The sequence below is a fragment of the Calonectris borealis genome, chromosome 3 (assembly GCF_964195595.1).
Source record: "Calonectris borealis chromosome 3, bCalBor7.hap1.2, whole genome shotgun sequence".
Lineage (NCBI taxonomy): Eukaryota > Metazoa > Chordata > Aves > Procellariiformes > Procellariidae > Calonectris > Calonectris borealis.
The window spans coordinates 80,307,878-80,335,353 of record NC_134314.1 but is presented as its reverse complement, the minus strand read 5'-3'; the positions used below and the strand labels follow the sequence as shown (position 1 = coordinate 80,335,353).

General features: G+C 38.9%; 1 protein-coding gene across 1 annotated transcript in view; it reads right to left on the bottom strand.

Annotated features, from left to right (window-relative positions):
- Positions 1-27,476, bottom strand: part of KIF25 (kinesin family member 25) — a 46,322-nt gene extending 18,846 nt beyond the window's left edge. The window contains exons 1-9 of the mRNA XM_075146339.1: positions 27,180-27,476; positions 26,314-26,379; positions 22,206-22,322; positions 20,174-20,312; positions 15,056-15,159; positions 13,729-13,817; positions 12,181-12,223; positions 5,859-5,926; positions 1,393-1,467 (exon numbers count right to left, since the gene is read on the bottom strand). Of these exons, the coding sequence (XP_075002440.1) occupies positions 1,393-1,467; positions 5,859-5,926; positions 12,181-12,223; positions 13,729-13,817; positions 15,056-15,159; positions 20,174-20,312; positions 22,206-22,322; positions 26,314-26,379; positions 27,180-27,257 (779 nt within the window). The 5' untranslated portion in view covers positions 27,258-27,476. The remainder of the gene's footprint in view (positions 1-1,392; positions 1,468-5,858; positions 5,927-12,180; positions 12,224-13,728; positions 13,818-15,055; positions 15,160-20,173; positions 20,313-22,205; positions 22,323-26,313; positions 26,380-27,179) is intronic.

Genomic DNA, 27,476 nt, shown 5'->3' with positions numbered 1-27,476 from the left:
AATCTGCTTCTATTTAAATGGCACTTCTGGAAGAGCAAGACAACTCTTTTGTTTTCAATAACAGAATATTTCCTAACTGAATATAAAAATCCTAGCTTTTAGGACAGGATTCTCTCAATGTGGAAATTAGAAAGTGGGAAGAACAGCAGATCAAGGTACAGATCAGGTATGTCTGAAGATACACAGGCAACATATTGAGCCAAAGCAAACTTATGTTCATTGCAAAAGGAAAAGCAGAGAGAGAAAATAGTGGTTATAAGGATTTCTTCAAACTCCTCCAACCTAGTGGTCCCTAGGTTGTTCAACTATGGAAACTGTGGTACTCATCCTTGTTAAACTAGAATAATGCCATATGGGCCAAATAGGACTTCCCTTAGCCCAGGTAGCCCTTGTGGGCACCTCTGTGGCATGTGTAAAGGGATGGCTGGGATTTCTCAATATCCACAATATCCTGATATGCCTCTTCTAGGCTGCTTTCAAGAAAAGGAGACTTGGAAACTTCAGTGTGCAGACTGCCAGGAACAAGGATTGCCACTGTTCAACTATGCCTCTGTGCATGGAAAGGGACTGGCTTTCCCTCTACAGGGAGGGAAAGGTCCATGACAGCTCTACAACCGCCGTCTATAATTGAGTGGAACTGGAGCGGGAGTGAGAAAGGAGCAGAAAGGAAGTTTTGTATGAATCTCAGTTCAAGCCTCAAGGATTATAATGATATGCACTTCAAGGCTTCTTCACAAGAGTAGCTTAAGTTGGCTCTAGTATAAATGACGAATCACACTTCATGAACTTCAGTGGATAGAAGTAATTACACATATTTTTAGTGGTTGTTACTGATCAGTTTTGTATTCAAACCAGAATTCTGTTTTAACCCCAGTGCCTGAAGGAGCGTTAGAACTATAACTAAGAATGCTTAGGTCTGGTTCAACCAGGAATTGATTATATCACCTCCTATGGCCTGTGCTATACACAAAAAGAGAACAGGTGATCAGAGAGTGGCCCTGGCAGGCCTTTCGTATATGACTACACTGTTGGAAAAGATGTATCATACTGTGTCTACAACTGAAAAACAGTTATAAAACATAACCTACCAAAACACAAAACCCGATAGTATCCTCCATAAGGAGCAATGCTTAAGTTTGCCAGAAAGAGACCAGAGAAAAAAACATATTTTTTTCCCCAAATTTTTCTGCCCTGCTAAATTTTGTAAACAGTGTTTTCACTGTTTATATGGGGAAACTCATTCACTTGGTGTTGAGTAGAAACAAAACAGGAAAATGCAACTGCAAAGCCACAAAACTTGACAGGACTGCCACTATTAAGTCATTTTTTAAAATTGATAGATTTCTGTAGATTATTGCTCTTTAGTTTTCTTAGCCCCACCTTTTAACTTACCCATCCATGAGAGATGTTAGCAAAGGGGCCACATCAGCAAATACTGTCTCTTGAGACTCCAAAGCATTGTAAACTCTGAGGAGCAAAGTGCAATGATTAACTGAAGAAAAAATACAAATATGTTGTCACAATACAAGAATACAAACTAGGGAAAATGTAGGCCAGTGACATAAAACTTGTGACCTGCTGACATTTCTATGTCAGGGGACTGAAAATTAGAACTCCAAGGTTCTCACCCACTTTTTGGGAGCAGCTGTTGTCTGCACTGGAGGGAACAACCTGCAGCTCTACACTTCTGGCTCTCTGAGCTCATCCTGATACTTCTGCCTGCCTCTCTGGCAGATGGAGTCTTTTTTCAGGCTGTACTGGATCCCTGTTACTTTCTCCCATCTAACAGACTGTGAAATATCCCTGCTACCTGTGTCTCCTTTGTGTCACACTAAGGAAGGGAGTGGTCAGGTTGTGCTTTCCTTTAGATGTACAAAAAGAGGTACAGAGGCTGCAAACTTGCCTCGGGACTTGTCTCAGAAGAGTCAGAGGCAGAGCAGAAATCAGAAGGCCCCTGAGGGTCATGTTTAAGGATGCGCTGTCTTTGTGGGCAGCATCAGCCTAAGGTATTTCTATCCCCACCTCTGCTGAACTACCTACTCTGAAATAAACACTTCTCACTCAAGGGAAAACTTTCTTTTACATTGTGATGCGGATTTCAGACTAATTTTTAAACAGAATGAAACACAATTAAATTGAATGACTTATTCCACCTCTTAGAAAAGAGCAATGACAGTACAATTCTTGGGCCAAAACAATGATGTATAAAACAACTGTATACATTTTTTCAAATTCAAGGGGAAAAAAAAAGCTAACACAGGGCTCTTCAAAGAAATTTTTCCTCCAACCCTTTCAACTAACAAGTTTGTACAACATAAAATCAAGACCTGAAAATAGGAAATCATCAAAGGGAGGAAATTCTTATCGTAAAACATGGACATCCTAACTCATTCATTTCTTCTCTTGCACACCAAAAACGTATCCTCCCCAAGATTACAGCCTCCAGCAAGTACTGTTTATACAAGATGAACAGAATCTAAAACAGGAATGTCATTAGCCACACTTAAGTATTTGAGGTATGAATGTTTATCTTTGGAAAAAGCTTCCTTTTCTGATATCTTTCTGTTGTGATTCTTTTTTGTTTGTTTGTTCAGCTCTGTTTTCCAATGAGTGATGTGTGTTCTTTATAGCTTACAGCAAACCAACTAATTAGGAACAGGAATTTTGGTAGCAGCAAACATTACAAAGCAGTTATTTCCCTGTGTATATAGTATACTAGTACACTTCACTTAGTAGTATTCCACAGCTTGTATATGATACTACAAGTTTAACTGAATTAAGACATAATGTGCTCTTTAGCATTTACTCAAGCCTCTTTGTATATTTAACCAGGATCTGGCCACTACAGTCTATAGCCTGCACAAATGTACATTTTGTATTCATGTTCTCCATAAATAAGACTGTACAGAGGGAACACTGATAAACTGATACAGAGTTAGAGCCAACCCACTTAGTTCAGCATTTTGTTCCTGACAATACTCAGAGGAAGGAGTAAGAAACACTATGGTGGTTGGAGACACAATAATTAATCTCTGTGTCTCATCCTAATCCTTAAAAGCTGTAAACGGGCCTCAAAACTGAAATATGAGTTGAATCTCTGTTTCAAAAAAAAATATTATTAGAATTAGTATTCAGTTTCTTTTTGCGTCTTGCTGAATTCTTGGCCTGGAGTAACATCCTGTGGCAATGTGTTCCACAGTCTAATTGTAAGTTGCATGAAAATGTACTCTCTCTAATCAGGAAAGGAGCACTTGTCTGGCTTGATGGACAAATACTGCTTGTCTTGCCATTCCACTGATGTGCTGTCATACTACACTGAGAAACCAACAAATATGCAGAGATGTGGCACAGTTCGTACTGGGAGGACACAGATATTGAATAGCAATACTCCATCCTTGTTTTGCATGCATACACGCATATGCTTCTGTAAACTTTGCCCATCAAATCTGTAAGATCAATATAAGAGAGCAAAAGCACTTCCAAACCCTTTTCTCTGCTTCATTTATCATCTTGCAATCGATGAAATATTCATCAGCACCAAGTCCTCCATCTTAACCACCTAGGCCTCTAACTCAAAATGTGTTGAAATGATATTTTTTTCCTAACACATCAAAACATCTCAGAGCTACTACATAAAAAAAAACCCAAAACTTTAAAAAGATATTTTAGAGATGAGAACATTCATACTGCCTTCACTTGCTGTTGATGGGTTTTGCTGCCTAATAAAGCAAACAGATTGCTACTGACCACAACCAGGGCTAGAATCGACCAGTCTTAGTAGTCTGTTTGCACTGCAAAGTAGTATAGCCATAGCTAACTATGTCAGGTTCAGGTTCTGGTAGCCGTTCAGAAGAAAGGCACGGGGCTCCATGTTACAGTAACTACTCCAAATATTTACTCAACTTCCTAAAGGGGTTTTACTGTCACTACTTAGCTGCTGCGGTTCAAATGCTATCAGTACCCAAATGAAGTAGTTTAAAGTTGGCTTGAACTAGTTTATGCTACTCTGTAATGACAGCACTGGCTGAAGCATGGACACCCACTTAATTAGCTACCTGAGACCATGAAAGATGCAGCAAATCCAGAGAATCTCTTTCTATAAGCCCATGCATTTTTTTACCAGAATGATGACAGATTTGTCCCTGTATAGTGATTAATGTTAGTTTCACCTTGAAAATTCTGAGCTTCTTTTTTATTTTGCTAACTGATTCACCAATAAAATTATAAAAGCATAACATGCTGAAAGCTGGAATTTTCTTCCTGAGCTGAAATCAAATATTTTGACATTTATTAGTTCCATAAAACTTTGCTAAAAAAATAAACATTTTTGAGTTCATAAGAACCATATGCTCTTCTGTTTATAAAAAAGAGCTGTGCTGGGACACTGAAAAAACATTCCCCAAGAACTGCATTCTTGGGGGATTTACATTTTTTTAACCCTTTTCCTGATTATCAGGATCTACACCACATGTCTAGAGTCACAGCTCTGGAGTCCTGTGTCAATACCATTAACTGTGTTGCTCTACAGAGTTGAATTCCAGCATTATTCTGCATTTACTTCAACTGGTATGGCTGTGCTAGGTATAGCTGGAGGGTGAAAGGAATTACTTCAAGTAGCTTAGCAGACATGCAAGGGGACCATGTACTCGAGAGATCGCATATGCCTTGTATCAAGAGAGTCCTATAACCTATGGGGTCAGTAAAAATTCCCCAAGATTTGCATTATCTCAGGAATTTTCAGTTGTTTGGTGGCCTACACAACAGCAGTCCCCAGTCTCCATGAGTAGAAAGAGGCAGCATCTAAAAAGGATACCTTAAGGAGAGGGTGAATGACTGGCAATGTTTGGCAAACCTATAGCAGTTCTGGCTGAACAGGCTCAGACCTTAAGTTTAAACCAGGACAGATAATTCATGTTGGATACATTTGACTTTAAATCAAGCTTTGCCTTCAAGCAAGGAAGCATGAAATTGTGTTCATGTGTTCTGTTTCCAGAGGGTTTTGATCCATGGTTCAGGGTAGAAAGCCTACTGTATGAGTCATTGCAATGTATAGATGCAATGTGTGCATTAGAAAAAAGGCATGGGGCACAATTTTGTACTTCTTCCTTTACAGAGATCTCATTTGTATTAATTATTTAACTCTTTGTTCCTGTTTTCAGAGGTTCAGGTCAGCTCCATTCTGAAGAACATAAGGCACCTTTCAGCCTGACTCCCTGCAGTTTTCTGTCTTGCAGACTGACTCTCTGGTGTCTCATAAGGCACAAACGCCAATTAAAACCCTTATCACAGCTGGTGCATTCAAAATCTCTCTCGTCTATGTAGATTCTTGAGCATTTAATAAGGAAAGTGGTCACACCACAGCCTTTCCCTCAGGGAGCACTGATTTATATGTCACTACTCTACCCTGTTGTTGTGTTCAGGCCATTTTAACTCTAAGTTAAAAGTAGCATGGCTGAACATCGAGTCTTAGAAGTCCTCAGTCCAGTTTCTGGCTCAGTCACGCTGTATGTCTAATGCTGAAGTCATGCAATCCATCTGAAGTCCTTACATTTAAAATGTGGATAACATTTTGCTATCTCGCAACTTGTTGCAAGGACCATGAGAGCTACTCAGACTGTGAAGAGGGTCAAATAAGTCTCTACACAGGTTTCAAACTTAGGCATATCAGTAGTCTTCTCTGAGAGGGAAGACTACGTGTGTCATCTATATCCTGAAGTGCACTATTCTGTCTGGGAAGAAGTGAATACCATATAAATAAAAAAAATATGAACATTACCTTCTAACCAATGCCTACTAAAATATTAGCCTTCACTATACAAATCTTCCAGCAATCCAGATCACTACACAGGATTACCTACCTCTCAAACTGAAAAGTCTTGTTTATTGATGCATGACCAGGACGGCTACACTTTACAAGGACAGTTTCCTAAGAGAAAAACAAAATATTTACAGTTAATATCATAGGCACATACACACACAAAAAGAAATATTTATAATTTCTAACGTTCCATGTGACAGCAGTAATTAAGGATCATGAAGTCCAAGGCCCTTCTCCAGCAGTCACCAACACGTGAGGCTTTAAAGCCTGTATACTGCAGTGAACTAACAAGACCACAAGAAAGGTTCTCAAAACACATTCAGATTATTAAAGAACAATCAACACAAAATATGTGCACTTAAGTTCACAAGAAAGATCAAAACCCTTACCTGAACTTCTTACGTGCCTAGAAAGCCACAGGCAAGTAAACCCAACCTCCCTAACTGCCACCACAGGTAGAAAAAAAGGCAAAAAGAACCCTTTTTTATTATAGGGCCAGTTTTCGCAGTGCCTTTTCAGATTGATTTCATATATATTTGTGCCTAGAACTGAGCAGAAGATGCACATTTCATACAATAACATGCTAGTCCACAACTGTGAGAAAGAACTGCACTAGCACAATTGGTAGAATTCCACGAGTTTTTAGTGGAATCCACTTTCCAGATGGATTATAGAGTAGTTTTGTAAGTAAGTCTGACAGATATGCAAGCAGCTCTTTAAACTATTACCAGAGTAATCATAGCAGTCTGGCATGCCTTACATAGCAACTTCTGTGCCCTTCTGCTCCTCATGGCATATGTTGCTTAGTTGCAGAGAAAAGTGAAGAAAAAAAATGTGGGGGTTTACAACAATTTGGGTGGAAGCTCACTAGCACACAAAATACTTCATCTAATTCAAGGAGGTTTCCTAGCTTACTAACCTGCAGTTACTGCATTTGATGGGAGTGCTGAAATTCCTACTGTGCTTCAAGTAGACAAGTAGCTTGGAGTGCTGAACTAATGGCCTTCAAATGAGTATTGCCACAGAATGAAGTCGTAAAGAGCTGAGCGAATAACGACTGCATAATAGTATGTCCAGCATGCAAATTGCTAATAAAAAAATAAAATTTCTTGGTTTGAGTTTACAAGTATTTCCTCCTCTTTGGAGAAGGCCAATGTATCATTATCAACTTAATGATGACAATACTCACTCTACAGAATAAGCTATGTTATGCATCCCAGTACTGGCAAATCTAGCAGCAGTACGGATGTGAGCACAAGACTTTGCTACAAAATGGCCTGACAAAGAAATTCTAATAGGATCGGTAACCAAAAGACTCTGGGGAAAGTTAAAAAAAAAAAAAAAAAGAAAAAAAAAGGAAAAGCATACAGAGTTATGGAACACATTTCTGATTAAGATATCAAATGTACTTGCAGACCAGCCTTCCCTAAGGTGAGAAATGGGACAGAAAAAATTCTACGGACCAAGTGCCGGGTCCTGCACTTCAGCCACGACAACCCCATGCAACGCTACAGGCTTGGGGAAGAGTGGCTGGAAAGCTGCCCAGAGGAAAAGGACCTGGGGGTGCTGGTTGACAGCCGGCTGAACATGAGCCAGCAGTGTGCCCAGGTGGCCAAGAAGGCCAACGGCATCCTGGCCTGTATTAGAAATAGTGTGGCCAGCAGGAGTAGGGAGGTGATCGTGCCCCTGTACTCGGCACTGGTGAGGCCGCACCTCGAATACTGTGTTCGGTTTTGGGCCTCTCACTACAAGAAGGACATTGAGATGCTGGAGCGTGTCCAGAGGAGGGCAACGAAGCTGGTGAAGGGCCTGGAGCACAAGTCTTATGAGGAGCGGCTGAGGGAACTGGGGTTGTTTAGCCTGGAGAAGAGGAGGCTGAGGGGAGACCTCATCGCGCTCTACAACTGCCTGAAAGGAGGTTGTAGCGAGGTGGGTGTTGGTCTCTTCTGCCAAGTAACAAGTGATAGGACGAGAGGAAATGGCCTCAAGTTGCACCAAGGGAGGTTTAGATTGGACATTAGGAAAAATTACTTTACTGAAAGAGTGGTCAAGCCTTGGAACAGGCTGCCCAGGGAAGTGGATGAGTCACCATCCCTGGAAGTATTTAAAAGATGTGTAGATGAGGCCCTTAGGGACATGGTGTAGTGGGTATGGTGGTGTTGGGTTGATGGTTGGATTCGATGATCTTAGAGGTCTTTTCCAACCTTAATGATTCTATGATTCTATGATTCTATTCTACTTGCATAACATAGAAATAGAAGAATTGTTAATAGGCAGAAGTTTCATATGAGCATTGGTAATGACCTTCCTTTCTGAGGAGATCACTATGGCCTAACATATCCACCACGGTTGCTGGCCTACAGGATTTCATCAGGTTTCCCTGTCAACAGGGAAATCCATACAGCTGTCTCACATGAACACTGAAGAACCTTTTTTTCACCCCAGAGTCACAGAATACTCCCAGTTTAAGTTCTTTCAGGGCAATATGAATCATGGAAATGACAAAAGGATACTTCATAAACATTCACAATCTGTCCTGACACCCAAGCCTGATTCCCCAAGCCTGGGGAGTAGTTCAGTAAGTGAAATTCAGTAAGGCAGAGAAATAATTTTAAATTAGTTATATGGAATAGTGGATATAGACACGATCACAGAATCCAGCTGCGATAATTATCATTTCTTATCGCTTGTTACTGCATATCTGCTGAAGGCTATGCCCCCTTTGCCAAGACTACTGCTCCACAGCAGAGCCAATGTAAGGGAGACTGCGACTGCTCCTCATGTTTCACTGTCAACTTCAGTGCAACCAGCTGGCATAGCACTGAGACTGACACGGCCAGCTTAAAGGATTCCCCACACTGGATAAGCACCAGGGGAAGAAACCTCTAGCTGGGGATGGTGATAAGCAACTGGGGAGCAATAATGTCTCCAACTGCTATAGCTACATCCATCTGATCTATTACAAAATTATCTCCCCAGAAAAGGAGGGTCTTGGCTGTGTTAATTCATGTTTTCCCAGTCCTATCTTGAAGAAACAGCAGAATCTTGCACCTTCCCTGATATTCAGAGCAGCCTCTTTGCCATCCCCTTTTTCTCAACTACTCACAAGTGAAAACCGTCTCAAAATTTGAAAGGAATTAATCATGTAGAAGCAGCCAGTTTCTTTCCTCTGTGACAAAGGAAGTTGGATTCAAACATCACTTCAGGTATTAGGCTAGGGCAGGTGCCTCAGGTGCCTATGTAGTCGTGGAGAGAAACAAACATATTTAAAGTTTAATTCACATCTTAGGTGAATGACTTTCCCTCTGGAGGTGGCTACTTTTCTTCAGCAACCACAGGGGAAGTCTGGATTGATTAGGCAGCTCATTTAAGCATCTACATTGGGTATTGTGAATCCAGGTGAAAACATAGCTACTCATTCAAACATGACACCTATATTCACTAGCACACACAGCACACCCTGGCAGAGATGGATGAAATTACAGAAAAGCAGCAAGTGGAATCCTAGACCAGAATCACAGAACGGTTGAGGCGGGAAGGGACTCACAGACATCGTCAAGGCCAACACCCTGCTCAGAGGGTCAGCTACAGCAGGTTGCCCAGGACTGTGTCCAGGCAGGTTTTGAGTATCTCCAAAGATGCAGACTCCACACCCTCCCTGGGCAATCTGTTCCTGTGTTTGACTACCCTCACAGCTTCTCATGTTTAAGCTGAATTTCCTGTATTTCAGTTTTACCCATTCCTCCTTGTCCTGTCACCACCAAGAAGATTCTGAGCATTCAGTACCTCATCTACTCATTTTCTCAGGTAGGGACAATACCAGCCTGCTCAATGTCCTAATCTATGTGGAGTAGTTCAACCTGATGTGTAGTATGTACTCACTCTCCACTATTATTGCACAACAAGCTTCAGGAGAAAGGCTCCGGCAGTTGTTACTGTTATGCTGAGGAGCTGGACATAAACAGGAAAGCAAAAAGAAAACTTCAAAAATCTTGAAGTAGTTGAAAAACTGAAGTGAAATACTCTTCTGTACATCCAGTAAAATCCTAAGCCTTTTTTAGACTTAGAATCAGAATAATGATTCTCTAGACAAGATGAGCAAGATTATAGAAAAGATCACATAGTCTTTTGAAGAATGATATGAATCTCTAATAAAGAAAACAAAAAACACTCAAAGACTAAATGGAATTCATGTACTCTCAGTCTCACAAAACAATACACAACCATTCTTGTCCAAGTGTCAGTTCTGCCTACCTACAGATAGTTTGAAGGAAGTCTTAACACAGCTCCTGGCAGAAGAGAAGCAAAGCTACTTTATACTGCAATTTCTGTTGTGGTCTTTCACTACCAGACAGATGTTTTCCCTATTCTAGTTATAATATGACAAAGTTGTAGCATAGGTGAGACAGATCAGCATATTACTAGAGCTCCAGTCCAATCCAGGAACAACATCAAGCTGAAGCTTGTCCAGAAGATCCAACCATAGTTTCCGATACGTATGCTGGACTGCATTGTGACTGTGGTTCTCAAATGCAGCTCTGCTTTCTAACACACATTAGCTCTAAAATGATCATGGCAGAAAACTGCCTGGTTATGTTACACATATGAAGTATTTTCAGGGAAAAATCTGGAAAGACAGCCATGATCTAAAAAGCAAAACTAATAAACTCAGCACCTCTATCACAGACAGTCTTCCTTCACCTTGATCTAAAATTTCCTTTAAATCATAAATACTTGTCCAGAAAATGGTTAACTTGTTTCCAGAAATAGGAGCTTTGACTGTGTTGCAACTAAAAGCTCAATAACAAATCAAACCCCATAATTTTATCTGAAAATTGCATATTTATCCTAGCCCACAAGCATAACACCTTCAGTTGTTAAAAGCAAAATAAGCAGCCAATAAACATTGTTTTCCTTTATTTTTGGTAATTAGTCTAAATTGACTGCTTTTTGTAAAAAGTCAGTTGTACTTTTATCCTCCCTCATGAACTTGGATACTTCAAACAAAAATATTTTTTTTTCTTAAAAAAAATCATATTAAGAAACTAACACAAAGACTTAAGGTGTTTGATCAAAACTAGAAAGCATTTTAACCAAATAAATGTCAAGGCAAACCAATAAAACATTTGACGTCAATGTTGTGTTTTCCAAAAACAGGAAGTTAGTATCTTGCAAATTTCATTTTACAATCAAGTCCATGCGTACATTTACTTTCCTGGAATATTTCATGAGAACAGGTTAGCGTATTGAAGGTTACCAGGTCACTGTTTCATACAAAATAAAACTCGTAAATTGGCATGAGCGAGCAGACACTGCTTTGCCTGTAAACATATAGATACTGTAATATATCAGATTTCTCTATGAAATAATCCAAAACCTATATATTATCTAACTTCATCTTCATGAAATAAAATTTAACAGGTCAGAAATGATCGTGGCATTTTATAGTACAATAAATCGGTCATGGCATCCAGAATACTACGTCTACCATTACAGATCCCTGTTTTTTATCTCCTGACATATTTACTCTTTCTTAGCTGACTCTTCATGTGCTCCATTAGTTTCCTAATTGCATATATATATACCTCCAAGTATCCACTTTATACAACTGAAATCTGCCTAATGAAGCTATAATTTGGGAGATTTAAATGCATAACATACTGTAGGTCACTTCAGCAATATTTTAAGCACTATACTACAGAAGAGAATTTGGCTAATCACCACATAAGTAACAGTGAATAGCCAACTAAGAACTACAGCGGCTAAGAAAATTGAAACCCAAGTTAATACTTTGACCTTAGCTCACACTGCTGTGCCTTTTTAAATTTTAGATCTTGGTAATGGCCTCAATTAATGCTGGAATGACATCTGGATTTGCAACCTCAATACTCATTCTCCTTCCTCTGATGTATCTAAGCCAGGACACTTTAACATGCTTGACTGCAGTACCATGTAGGCTGTTGTGGTTCATGAGGTATCATATTTTTCTCCTAATGCATTAGTTGTGTTGCAATAATAAAATGAAAAAAGCCTGACATAATTTTAGAAATAGTTACAGTAAATACAAGTGGCTGAAAGAGATTGACTGCAGGAAGTCTGCAGCAGTTTGACTACTGCAAACACACAACCTCCGGTTCATGGATGACTGCACCAGCAGAAGCTCCAAGCTATTACTACTTCAAAGAGTCAGGATGAAAATAGCCCAAATCACCTGCTATTGCACCCATGGGTGATCAAAGCTGGGCACTGATTGACAAGAAAGTACCTCATTTTTTTTTAAAACCCATGGTTCGCATGTCCCTCTTGTTTCTCCTTCCTAGTATTTGTGAACGTGCTTTTGAATTTCACCATCAAATACTCACATCATCAGCTGCATATGCCACTTTTTCTGAAAAGTTTCTTTGCCTGTAAGAAAAAAAGAACCAATAGGGGGAAAAAAGGTACCTTTCAAACCATAAATGTTCCATTTAGCTCAGGAAAGTCAATGCTCAAAATGTCTCTGAACTACACATTGTCTGAAGAGTACCTTTCAGAATCGCCATTATTATTGTACCCCATGTACATACTAACACCACAGTTAATTGTGAATAAAAAACAAATTAAAATGCAATCAAGCAAAATAATCTGCTTAAAAAAAGAAATTTAGAACAAACCCAGTTAAGACTAATTCACATGCAAACCATTCTATTATTTTGAGATTGTAACGTGAGCTTGTAACAAGAACATTAAAGTGAAAAACACCCTCTTTTTAGGTATTTGTCCCTGATCTTGCACCCATTACTAGTCCAAAAACTGACTGGGATTGCTGAGATGTATAAATTAATTCACGTGTGTGTTTTGAGAATCAGTCCTCAGTTTTACAACTACGTTTTACTTAAATTACTTTTTGATATATTAAGAAAAGTTAGTCTTAACGATTGTTTGTTTGGCCCAGTCCATCCTGTTTTATGCTGCAATTCAGCACTGATTGCACTATTCCATACAGCAACAAAAACAGTGAGCGGGTTTCTTCCCAGGTATATCAAGCACAGGTTAATGCAAGTTTCAGGCTCCTTGAAATTTCTTGTCTGCTATTTTTGATGTTGTTTTAATTAAAACAATTCTATATTTTGTTAAAGATTTGCCAAAAATTAATGAACTTTAAAACACTGAATGTACTCTTTTAGAATTACCAGCCAGCAAAAGTAAAATAAAGCCCCAAATCAGTTATTTACTGATAGGGCAAATTATAATGTTACTGGTTTCCAGCCACCCACCTAGTTTTCCCCTTCTTTGTTTCTTTGTCTATGTTTCAATCCCTGCCTTCTTTCATGTTAGTCATCTATGGAGAATTCAGCTTGTTATAGCACATACTTGCATTAATCCCTCTTTTCCTTTTGGATCTTGGAATGTTTTGACACTTCAGTTACAGTAAGTGTATTATGAATTAGGGATGCAGAGCCAAATTATACTGAAATAGAATTACCAGTGTTTGTGCTGACAGCAAATCTGTTCTATAACATTACAAAACAACTGTAATGCTGAGTGTGTTTCTCTACTCATGACTTCTGATAGTTATTACATTACTGTATCCCAGAATTTGTATAGGATAGTGAATATACTCTAAGCTGATTGCAGCTGTGTTACTTCTGCCAAGCCAGAGATAATTCTGGCTTGGCAGGACAGCTATGGCTTTCTATTCAGGTGGACATACTTTTAGACAAGGGGATGAGATTTAGGAAGAGAAAGCCAATTTAGGAGGAGAAATAAAAGGAAACAGCAATTCGTTTTTATGATACCATCATCGTCTCCCCACACACATAAAAACAGAAAAATCAAGAACGCAGTTGTTCTCATATACATACAACTATTGTTTTCTCTGTATATTAATTATGAGTCAGCTAAGATCTAACACAGCCAAAATAAATTACCTATCTTGTGATTCCGAATGTCCAGCAGCAGTATCAAAAGGTAGTAATGGTCGGATCCTGCAGTGGACTCTGATATTTCCTCTCAGTTCCTAGAGTTAGAATATTAAGAAGTTTTTAACACAAACTATTGGAGAGGACAAATACACTGGAACTTGTGAAGCAGACATGAATGTGTTTAAGAAAGCAAGTGTTTACAACATCACAGCCTTAGACTCTGTGGAGGGAAAAATAGTATCAATATCATTTGCGTTGAGAAGTTAGGAGAAAGTACTTGAGGAAGTATGAGCTCTTCAGAGCTCTGGAAAGGTGTAGCCTTCTCCAGACTATATGGAAAAAAAAAGGCTTTCAATCTGAGCCACTCTCCCCTATTCAGTCTCCTTCCTCTTTACCTGAGCTTCTTCAGACACCTGTATTAACTCAACAGAGAAGATTACACACTCCATTTCTCTTCCACCAGCCCTGCGGAAGATGTGGAATATAAAACGTTTTGTACCTTTTCCTCTCTGCTGTGTGTTCATACATGACTAAAAAGCCAGTAACTGATTTTTCTCTGTGGGCTGTTTCAGACTTCGGTTTATCTAACCTGGTATTTTTCCTTCCTTTTTATTGGTGATCAGTTCTTCTCATTTTGTCTTACTGAAAACAGCTTGCCTGTGATGGCTAGTGACACTGGCATTAATTCCCCGCTGCCTTGGGGAACATCTTTTCAGTAAACTGCAACAAAAGGCAGAGTTTGGAAGGTAAGTACTTTTTAACAAAGAGCTTCATTTTCCCAGATAGAAAAAGTTAAAAGAATTTTGTTTGAATGTGGCTTGTGTTTCTGAAAATCAGGTCCTGAACCAGGCAACCCAAAAATAGTCATTTGGGGGGGCGGGCAGGAAGAGTGAAGTTAAAGTAGAAAAAAGAAAAAAATTAATCCCAAACCATCACTAATGGCTGAGCAGGATACAGCTAGATGTATTTGGAAAAATAAAAGACGACCACTTTGCAATTTCAAGTTAACATTTTAAGAATTCTAAAACAATTTCAGAAGCTGCAAATTTAGAGAAAAGAATGAAGAAACTCAAGTTTTGTTCACTATTCAAAATGGATGATAGTCTTTAGTGCAATATGCTCCAGGAGTGCATTTGGAAGATGCTTGTGTAAAAAGAATGGGCTGGGGCTTACTGTTAAGACAGATGTTCCTCAGCAAAGAAATGCATCATATATAGACAGCTGGGGGAAATGATATATCCATGAAAAGTATATTCATTAGTTTTATTGGTGAGGAAATTACAGTCATAATTACAACAAAATAAGAAAATGTTCTGTCATTAAAGATACTTACAACTAAGCTGTTATGTAGAGCTCTCCTCTTTTGCTTTTCTTTCTCATATCTCTCTGCCACCTCTTGTAGAGACTGCTCAAGATCAAAAGCTTTTATCTGAAACACTGGAAGAAGAAAGCTGTTTCAAAGAACTAAATTCTGTGACTTTACAAAATGAATTCTCCAGTAGCACCTCATGAAATACAAGCATAAACCTTTTTAACATCCACCAAACTTAAATTAGGAGGGTTAGTTCCTGATTTACTAGACACCTCTGAAAAATCCCATCATACTTCTTGCTATGAAATGGCTAGGCGGAGTTGCAAATAATTACCACAGGTATACATGTGAAATCTTGAAAAAACATCAAAAAGACAAGATACTTAAAGGCAGTTCAAATGTGTCAGTTTAGTTAGAGTAATGTTATTTGTCATTGAAGCCTGAAACCTAAGCTTGAACCAACCTGCTTCTGGGTGGGGCTGTCACTTGCAAGGCTCATGCCATATTTGCAGATTATTAGATTCATGCCAGCTAACTTTACAAGAAGTTTACCTATCATTTATCCTCAACCTCATTTACAGTGCTACTGTAAAACAGCTATAAGGTTCCCCTTTAAGATAGGTGCACTCACTTCATGGGTAGGATTTCATAAAAGAGACTGATCTTTTGAACCCCAGAGAGTCTCCTTGACAAAACTGAGGAGAGCAATATGGGTCATTATAAAAGTCTTCTAACTTCACAAATGGTTTTATTTCAGCCCAATTACATTAACACTGAGCAGGCCTAAAACAAACATACAGCCCAGAAACCCATAATGACACTGTGAACTTGGGATATCAATTTCCTCAGAAATTAGTGAGCAGTTTGAAGATGTAAAGTAGGAAGCAGTCAAAACCATGGTCTGAGAGCTGAGTAGCAGGATGGCCACCAGCCTCAGTAGATGCAACCTTACAAAGAAAGGAACAGACTTAAAATCTCAGCATGTCACACACATGATTTATGCTCTCTGGTATAGACTAAAAATCAGATTACTTCAAGGGGCATTTGTCTACACTGGAGATTTCTCAGATCTTATTTTTGTAATACCCGTGCTGTTCACCTCCAGCTTATAATGTTTCTCCACAAGTGCATGCAAGCAGAAACATGACATTAATAGTTGGGGAATCAAAGCCTAGGAGTTTCACTAAGAAAAATCTTTTTCTTGCATCCTGTATGTGGAGTAACACTAGTATGTCTTGGTTTGGAGAATCATGTGCAAATATGTTACAATAATTTTTCAAGTGACTCTTACATTCACTGACTGCTAATCGTACAGTAGTTTTCAAAATACGAGGTTGGAATCCATTGATTATTTAAGTAATCTCCATAATAAGTATCTTGATTTATAAATTTGTGTTCACACAAACTTTCAGTTCTTGAATTCTCTTGAATAAGCAGTAAAGTTAAGCAATAGGTGCTAACATTTTTCCAGTTTTGAAAGAAAAAAAAAATTACTCGTTTGTTTCAGTATTTAAGTGGTCTCTTCATGAGGACCGTGAGAAGTCTACTGGACAGTTTCAGTTAACTTAGGCCCTAATTACTCAATTTTTTTTTTCTAACTAGCCCCCGTATCGCAAAAATGACTGTGAAAACAGAAATCAACCTTGGGGCTTGTCCTAATTTGACACCAGGGCTTTTGAGCAGACAGGTGAAGGACTGCGATCTGGAGAAAATGAGTCAAGTTGTTGCATTTAGCAGATGATAATTTGATATTTGTAAGAGTGAACCATCAGTTTTAATGTCCATCTTCTGTAAAGCTTTATGTGCAGCACAGAAAAACTTCTTGAATAGCAAGAAGCTCCACAGAGCAAGTTTCCTAATGCATAAATTATTTCTGAACTTTTAATTTTTCTGAAAGTGGAGCTATATAGTTATAAATATAAACACTTATTTAACATTTTCATAGTTTTCTGCTTGGCATCAGCTGCAAGCTATTTGGAAGTTACATTTTCATCCATAACCTAAGGGCAGACACTGTGTGCATCTGTTTTAAAATACTAATAACCCACTCTTCATTATTCGAGAGAAGTAGTCACTATATGCCTGCAGCCTTTATGACATCACTTTCCCTCATGCTTTGCCCATCTCATCAACCTATACAGAAACTTTCTGGGAGCTGGGAATGCTGATTTTTCTGTTTAAACATCACTGAGCACAGTTAGGATCTTCATCGATAATCAGACTAACAGTTGTAGAAGAGTGATGGCTTGCAAACATGTTCAGGATTGTAATGTTTCTTGAATTGACAGTGGCGGTTAAGGAGCTTTTCATTCCCTCCCATTCAGTGCTGCACCAGACCTTCCGCTGTGCTCGCACGACTGCTTCGACAGTCATCTGGAAGTCTAAAAGCAATCCTTCCTGCTAAATAATTTCTGTCCTGGATCAGCTCCCTGATCTGTTTTGTGTGTGGTCACACAAACAGTTATACCAGCATAATGGAAAAGTCCATGATGGGAACAAGAACAACAGGAGCAGCATAACCTAGCACAGCCACAGTCTAGCACAGATGTGGATGTGTAGCTGTCCCCATAGTTCCCTGGGGTTTTTAATGTTTCTTTCCACACTAGATTCCAGTTTAAAAATCTGACCGTGCCTTCTAGGATAAGCAGCTATGATGTAATAGACTTAGTTCCAAAACTTTTTTTTAATTCAGCTGTGTTTTATATCCTGAGCTATAACACTATTCTTTGGGATGCTGCAATATTTCTCTTGCTGGATCCAAGGTCCCTCTCCTCCTCCCCTACTCTACACTAAGAAGGAAAGGCTTTCCAAAGGCAGCTAAGCTGGTGAGACTGCTGTCGAGTTGAGGGTAAAAGATGATGGTAATTCACATTCCACAAATACAAGTCATCAGTACAGTGCAGAGCTCAGCTTTCTCCAGGAGGAGCACATCACGTAAGTGCTAGCATACGGGCAAAGTGGGAAATAAGCTCCTTATCCAATTTTTCCTCTTCTCCATCCCAGAGAGAAAGTGTCCTGGAACCACAAAGGATATCCAAGTCACTGGGCTACAGCAGCTTTCACAAAACATGTCAGTAGCCTGCAGCGACTCGTCTGTCACATATTTTGTGTGCACAGATTTTGCTCCTTAGTACCTGCCACCTTTCCAAGCAGTTAGAACAGCGGTTTCCCCTCTCTGAAAGTATGTTCTGCATGCACAGATACTGTTGTTTCCTCTTTCTGATAATACCTGTGTGGTGAAGCAATCTAAAAAGTCATCTTACATTTTTAGAAATTCCTACCCTTCCAGAAATCTGCTGAATTACTGCATCTGCCTCAGTAGTATCATTTGCAGTGAGGTGGTCAGTATTTTTTACTAAAATGATAGCAGTTTTGTTTATCAGTGAAACAGGCCTATAAGAAAAGAATAATGGTCACTTCTCTCTTTTATGAACTACTGCTATTTAAATTTCAGTGTGAAAGATGGCAATAGCCTGGTTTTCAGACTGTGAATAAATACTTCTAAGCAAGGGACTACTCAGCTATTACAGGAAAGTTTTATAGTTTGCTGCATGTCAACTACAGTCTTGAAATTAACGTACTCAATGTTCGTTCTATAATTTTCTCCCTCATTTTCAATCTCTATTTTAGGATTAAACTGATAACATATATTGTCTCCAGAATACATACTTTGGGCTTTCTGTTTACAAAAGATTATATGTAATTTAAGGATGGCAATTCTGACTGTCATATTTAACCTTAACAATAGAATCTCCATCTAAAACTGACAGAGTTTTGACAGAGAACTGAAAAATGGCCAAAATAAAAACATAAGTCATCCACCTAAGTATGAACACACTATTTTGTTATAGGCAAGGAACTTTCTCCTGGTTATGATTTCATAGAACAATGCACCACGAAATGCAAATTGAGAACAGTCAACAGGAATTTGCAAGGCCTCATAAGGAATATTTACTACTTATTTACACCGCAACAGCGCAAGTGCCAAATCCAAATTCCTATCTGTTCATTTAGCCCCCTGCTTCAATATGGGGAACATTCACCTTTATCTAGGGTTAATTTTCCACTTTGTTTTTTTTCCATTTTAAAGACAACTTGATTAAGCATTTTCTCTATATGGATAATACAGTAATCAAATCAATTTTAATCATAACTTAGTACATAACATACAGGGACAAGTTCTGCAAACACCCATCACTGAGAATGCTGTTTGTTGCTATTGACATGAGTAGTCCCATCAGAATCAAATCAGTCCCAAAATTAAGTATTTAAACCAAAAAGTAAAGCAAGAGGAAAAGGTACCTTTTAAATAGCAACATGTGGATAGCAAAGCATCACCTAGAGACTCTGATTATAAATTTATTTGTTGTTAATTCATCAGGCTGCTAAGCTTCAAACAATTTAAGCTCCAAATGTGCCATGTGCTTCTCAGGCCTGGCAGGAGCTCCACCACAATCAAGGATATTGAAAGCAGGTGCAGAGATCCATGCCAAGAGATCCAGGTGTAGGACCAATGCACTTAGTCCTCAGTGATGAGGGCAGAGCGAGCTACTGCACTGCAGGGTCTGCTTTGTATGTACACATGAACAAGGAAGGACCTGAATTCCGAAACAGTAGTCTGTATGGTGTTATTATCTACAGTCTAGCAAGTGGAACTGGTTTTGATTTTGAATTAAAATTTTCTCCATAAATACACAGAAATATTAAAAATCCAGTCTAATTTCAGAGTGTTTTCAGAAATCTCTGAAATCACCTGAGTCCTTTTCTGGTACAGTCAAAAGCAGACAAATTTCAGCTAAAACAACACATTCTTTATTCAGCTATTCTAAAATAGTCAAGATAACAAGCCTGAGAACTTCAGATTAAAAATGTTACAGCTGAGCCAACTCAGCAGTCTAGCAGCAGCTGCAATCAACACAAAAGCTAAATCCAAATTATCAGTCATAACCTCTGCAGAGTTATTTGTACTCTTTCTAACACTTCAGAACTCCGTGATGATCTAACATCAAACAAAAAGCAAGTGCTACAATTTCAGTGATATGCTTCTCAAAAATCAAATTCAACCTTTCAATGTTACTAACATTTAACAGTGACATTGTTGATGTTACGTGTTTGAAATGTAAGTGCAATGAGCCTTACTTTGCATTGCTTCATTTTGCAGCTGTATCCCTTGGACTGCTGTCAAAACTTGGTAAAGATAAATCTTGCTTTGATGCTGAAAGTCTTTTGAAAGCTCAAGAGCAAATGAACGGAGGCTCTTCAGGTCTTGCTTAAGCCTCTTCTCAGCAAGAAGAAAAAATACGTTATAAAGACACAAAAATAGCAGTTAAAGAAGAATCAATATAATCACAACACAAATAATTATATTGAGATATCACCGTCAGGAAGAACCCTCTACTTGATGAAAGGAAGTCTTCAGGAGTATATCTTTCAGCATGTTTAGAAAAGGATTCTGCAAGATATTTAGCAATGTCATTTCCTAAAGACCTCAGCAAGATTTTATGGATCCTTACCATCTTATGGTACATACTTCAACCATAACACAACTTCAGGTATAACAAAATCTCTTTCTTATTCATCAAACAAAAATGTGTGTGTGAGCGTGTGTGTGTTCTGTCCACTAATAAGACATATCCAGCATTAGCAATGAAAAATTGTGATTCATATATCCCTTACTGCATTCATTTTCCACACTTTCATAAGGAGGTATTTGCTAAGCTTCACTCTAAGTAATTTTTTAAATAAGCCAGTTCTATACCTTCCTATGAGAATATATGCATTTTGAAAAGATCAGAAACCTTTATTGTTCAGGAAAGTATTTGTATCATGGATATAACTCAGCATAACATACATGATGAGACTTTCAAATGTTTATGAGAGCAGCTTATATTCACTTAAAAGTCCAAATAAAGTAAAAACAAATTGACCTGATTTTAGGATTAGTAGACTTCTTAACATCTAAGTCTTGGAATGAACATGTAAAGCCATCTGTAAGATGGCTTATCTCACAGAAACACTGTGATGTTTCATTAGTCAGCCTGGTACAAAGTGTCACATATTCTGTGACATTTTATTTTTCCAACTGTGGTACTGACTTTGAATTAATCAAGTAGTTTCAATGATAAAACAATAATCTAAACTAAAGGGAGAAAATCACTGCATTTCTCATTCTCAAAAGCCACAGTATATAACTGGGAAGAATTTTTTTTTTTTTTAATCACGGGTATAGGATTACCATTAAGCTAGACTTTTATCTGGAGAGCTTTGCTCTCTCCTAATATTCATTGATATCTGATAGTAAACTATCTCAATGCACTGATACTGCATCACAAGCAGTTCTGCCATTCTAGCTAACCTAAAATGTAAACCACCACCACAAAATTTACTGAGCAGAATCACTGTAATTAGACTAGAACAGAATAGGTCAGTTGGAAGGAACCTACAATGATCATCTAGTCCAACTATGCTACAATTAAGCTACATCCTTCTGCCTGTTAAGAATCAGATTTTTTTCCTGAGATACTTTTCAGTTATTTTATGCAGGCATTCAGTGCTACCCTGAGAAAAGCTGACATTTGTTAGTGTCCCTAAAAGGAACTCACTATTCTATGGACTAACTTAAGGAATAAGTACTTCAGGAAAGGAAAATATTATGGTACTGGTACTGGGAGAACAGTTCCAGTCTCTTTGATGCAAAATTAAGACAACCTGAGTGAGCATACAGCAAACTCTGTACAGACCTCCCTCTTCTGAGGTCTGCCAGAGCAGAACTCTTAGTGAAATCAATGGAGCTTTCCAAAGCTTTTTTAAAGGATCTGCCGATCTGGTTAAAGTATATCACAATTACTGTTTTTTAGGGGATGTCTGTATGATAGTCAGATCAGGGATTGCAAGGTTTTGATTACAAAAATATCTAGCTCAGGTGTTGATAGCAGTCTATACATAAGATTCTGGTGCTCAGAATTTTTTTTTTTGCAGCCTATTGCAGCAAAACCACTACAAATTTTAAGCTAACTCAGGCATTGCTACACTTCACTTCAAGCACTGCTGTGATACAATAAAGCCATAGATCTGGTTCATATCTGACCATTTTCTGGGTTTTACTATATTTGATAAGCATGTGAACGTTTAGGGCATAGACTATGTCTACATTATTACTAAATGTCTTTACCTTTATTGTTCCATGCAGCTGGGTTATAACAGAACTCCTCTGCAATTTCTGCTGCAGGCCATGAGCAGAGTAGAGCTGCAACACCTCATTAGTACTTCTTCCAGCCAACCCTTGATACTGTTTAAAAAAAAAAAAATAATATCACCTACAAAGATCACTTTAAAGCGCTCATGTTTTCTGTTGCATTCTGTCCCCTTTGTCCATGTGAACATTTGTAACAACTATCTGATTACAAGTGGTGTTGTAAATACATAATTTCTTTGCTTTTACCTTTTTCTGAGTCACGTGAAGGATCACCTTGAGGTAACTGGCTAACATCACAATATTCTACTTCCTTAGGGTGGTAAACCTCAGCATCAGATTACGAAAAATACTTTTGCTGTACCTAAAACCCCCTACTTATGCTTTAGGTGGATCTAAAGCAGTTAAAACTGTGCCTTCACTTAGGGAGGTTACATAGCTGGTTTAAGTGTCTTCCGGTAACTACATTTAATGCAGAAAGCTCTCTGAAAGGACATGAAACAGAACAAGGACACACATACACATGTGTTAACTACTAAAGTCCTGAAGGAGCTGGTAATACACAGCCCCCAACTTAGTGTTCATTGCTCCAGCTTCCTGCCAACACCGACGCCATTACATTCAGTAGAGTTGCAATGGTGCAAAACTGTACCAATAAAGTACTAAGCTAGGTCTTCCGGGATCAAAGCAACCAAAGCAATTTTTAAATGATGTGGAGAAGAATGCTTTCTAATAATCTAAAATTACCTATTATGCAAAAGCAATTTTTATGGCCAAATTTTTTTTGAGATGTTGAAATCAAAAGGAAAATAGAAATAGTGCAACTTTAAATGTTTACAGGCAAGAACACAAAAAATAAATCTCTGTAGAGTACTTGTGAAATTTGCAATATGACAGAATCTGTATTACATTGAGAACTGTATTTTCATCATTTACTGACAGTCCTGGTGCTTAAAATGAGCTGCAACTTCTTCACCTACTTTCCCCTGCAACCTGTTGACATCTATAATTCCTTAACCAGTACTAATAGCCTCTTTCCTTATTTTTGGAATGCACTTGTCTCTAGCACGGACTTAGTTCCTACTTTATTTAGGCCATAAATTCTGTGACTGCAGTTCCCTGTTGTTTAAACTAACAGAGCATAGAAAAGTACAACGACATGAAAGAGCTAAATCTACTCACATAATGGGTTTGATTTAATACCAATCATCTGATAATGATATGTAAAAAGTTTAACTACAGATGACATCTGCAAGAACAACAATACAATGTCCTGGAGCTGTTAGAATAAAGAAAGATTATATTTTCCACGAAAAGTGCTTCACTTATCTAAACCAACCTTTCCATGTGGCTTTTTCACCTTCACAAAGCACGCATCTTCTATTTACAAATGCAATCTGAGGTCCTGCACAGCTATACAACACCTTAGCACTAATATAAAAAGTTCTTACATGGAAAAGAAATAGCAGGAAAAGATTATTTTAAAAGAACTCTCATTTTTTTTTTGCTACAGGCTTTAAGCTCCCAGAAATTGAGACCGATTCTATGCAGTGTTTGTGTGTTCTTTTACTCTGAGGATTTTCAAGACTCATGTTACTCAGATGCAATATTTACAAACATGCTTGACAAAAATGCATACAAGTAGTTCACGTGAATTAATATCTCTAATCACATATGAAAAGTTAAGCATATATATAAGCAATTGCAGTACTCAAGCCTTATTGTTAAATAAGCTTAAGATAGTTAAAACCTGCTTTTAACATCTAATGCGTTTTCTACCATCTGCACAAGTTCACCCTAAATCCCCCATTTTTCTCAACATGGACAATAAAAGCGGAATGGTGAATTCTGCTTTCATTGCAATCAACCTCTCATCACTTCCACTATCAAGTTTATCTTTATTGCAAAGGCTGCCTTGGTTTCGAGGTTTTCTTCATTAAAATAGTTTTAGCATTCATCAGAATTTTTTGTACACCAGAACTAATTTGTGCTCATGCATGAGAAGCAAAAAACTGACTATAAAACTTTTTATAGACAGCTTTATTATAAACAGAAGTGAAACTGAACTACTTAATAGTGTTCTCCAAAGTGAGATCTCAGTTCTGCAATCGGATCCATTCTGGCAGACTTGGCTTTATGTACGGAAGACAGCAGGATCAGGACCTCAAGGACTGTGAACAAAAGCAAGGGGCGTACAGGTAGACAAACACATTTCCAAACAGGCAAAAGCAAGTCTACAGAGAAAGAATCTGACTTCTTATGTTCACTACCAGCCCTCACAATATGCTGCTAGGATAATAATATACCGGGCTGCAGAGAACAGTAGCAGTGCTGATATTCGTGATTGTCTTAAGGATATAAGTAAGGGAAGGTCTATAGCAAGAGATAACATTTTTATTAGACTGATGCAACCTATAGACAAACATTTACACTGCAAACCCTCATTTATGGCTATCTCATAAGTTTGTCTCCAAAGCTCCCTCACTCACTTCAGCCAAAACGAATCCAATTAGCTTTTACAAGTTAAGAATGAGACCTCTGTTAACCCTGGTCACTGTGACTGAACTTGTTACAGCTCAATCATTCAGGCAGCTCCACCAGCAGATCTGAAAGGTCAGTGACTGATAGCTGAGGGCAGTAGTTTTTTTCACCAGCATAGCTAGTAAAATATTGGGAGATATGGTGCAACATTCCACAACCTTAAATTCATCCAATTAAAATTAGTATTCTTTTTAATAGAGACTCTTCAATTAAGGTAAAACTATTTCATGTCAGTTTAGCTCATGTTTTCAGATTGCTGGGGCAAATTAACCAGGGAGAAGCGAAAGTCTTTTAAGTGTGTCTAAATAACCACCTGAATAGAAATATCGGTGCAAGGTTAATTGCAAAATATTTCCATGAATCACTCGACATTGTTTCTGACGATGATGGTAACACTGCATGCTCCTCATGTGTCTGTAGGTGCTCGTATCTTCCAGCACATTTTGCAATAAACTGAAACAGTGCTGTATTTGGAAAACAAGGCGTCATTATCTAATACTCAGATAACTACTTCCTACATCTGATGCACCTTACTGACGAAAATAATTTCTTTCTGGTGTTTGTGAGAGTAAAAATACCAGCTGAAATACTTAAGATTTTTTGTAAATATTATAAAGCAGAACAAAAATAATAGAAACATTTTCTCAGAATCAATTACAGTATTCTTCTGTATACCTAGCAAAACTCATTTCAGATGTACCATCTGCTTCTAGTCAGGCTTTGAAAAAATGTTAAACCCACTTTCATCCACAGGTGTTAACAAACCCACAGGGAGGGCAAATGGCTTTCCTGAGGTCACCCAACCATTTAATGTTTCAGCCCAGATTAAAACCTCTTGGCCAGTCTCTATCACAACTAATACTCACAGCTGGCTCTGGTCTAGCGGTGTAGATCAATATTCAAAATTCTGTAAATCTCTGAAATCCTACCTTTGAAGACCCCAAACATTATCACAGGCTGCTCCTTGTTTCAATAATGGTCTAGGAACAACATATCCTTCTGTAGAAGGATATAAGGAAATGGAGGCATTGTATGCTGTATGCTCTGTGACTGACTTCTGCAACAGTACCTTGCCTTTTCTAGACAAATGTATCACTAGCGCTATGAAGACATGCAATGGGGCATCTTTGGTAAGTCTACTCATAATGAAACGTCTTTCCTGCACTCTATTCATAGTCCTTTTTAAAGGATCATCCTAATTATGTCTAAAAAGTATTCCTTCAAAATCTACCTTTTTAGGCAAACATTTTCTCTGCAAGCAGAAAGCAATATTCCATATTTAATGCTTGCAGAGTCGTTCCCTCAGTTCGCTTTTGTAGATTTAAAACAATGGCAATTGTTTAAATGTATGTCAACTTCTAGTTACTTAATCAGTCTATCGTTATTGCTGATTAAAAAAAAAAAAAAAGAAATGCTGAGCCTTAATCTCTTCATAGATTTCCCCAACAGGTAAAGAGTGCAAAACTTGAAAATAGGAAGGCAGATTTCAGTGGGTTTTTTTTCTATTTCCATAAGAATTCTTTTTGGAAAAACAAACAATAGTTACCTCTGCAAGTTTTAGATGAAGAGCAGCATTTTCAGTTTCCAGGACAACTATTCTTTCTTCTTTGGTCTAAGGAAAAAACCCACCCAAAACCACAAAAGTAAAAATGAAATAAAGATGAGTCTGATGAGCGTTACTTCATTATAAAAGTTTTATTACATTCCTCTGTTTCTCTACCTTCCAAAATCAAAAGACTACCTACCCCCAATCTCCTCAGCACATTTGTCTACAAGCATGTAAAAATTAGGATAAACTCTTAACATTCCACGATTACCTATATTTTGTGTCACTTTGCCTGCTTATGTGGAAATGCATACGCACAAAATTTTAACTGCTTTTGCTTTATAAAACCATCTCCTGAGGTTTTCCAGGTCGTTAGAGAAGTGCTGTTTTATATATTTATAAATAACCACATAAATTTCCATTTCCAAGGCTGCACTGTTAGAGATCTTCAGTGGTGTCGCAGCAAGACCATTCCTCCGCACAGGTGCTGCCTTCCCGAACAGCTGGACGCCCATCCTGCCCAGCGGCAGGGCTGGGAAGGCTGATCACCCCTCTGAAACCCCGTTTCTAACCCAGCCCCAGGTGGAGCAGCCTCTGCCCCACATCAGGCTGCCTGCCGAGTCCCCACAGGCTGCTGCATTCAAGATTCTCGCCTCAATTTTAAGCCTAGAAATACACTTTTGACAGAAAGGGGCCGGGCGGGCCATACCGCTGCCCTCAGCGGGCCGAGACGCGGCCCGTCGCCACCTGCCCCGCCCGACAGGCCCCTCCCCTCCCCGCCATCGCCACGGGGCCCGGGGCGGGCCAGCTCTCTCCCCACCGCCCGCCCCTCGCCTCCCCTCCCGCCGCCGCGGCGCGGGGCTCACTCGCAACCGGTGCTCCAGCTGCCGGAGGCGCTGCGCCCACACGGAGCCCAGGTCGAGCCCGCTCCGCGGCCGCATCATCCTCCCCGCTCCCGCGCCGAGGCCGACCAGGGCCTCGCTCGGCCCCTCACCCCTCGGGATTTAAATCGGCCAATGAGAAATGCAGCTGGGGCGTCTACGCGGCTGCCATGGTGACGGGACCCGCCTTCTTCCCCTCCCACCAGCAAGCGCTTCCATTGGCTGGGCGAGCGCCTCATGCGCTGCCCGCGCGCCTCCTCCGACCGTTAGCGGGGGTCCGGC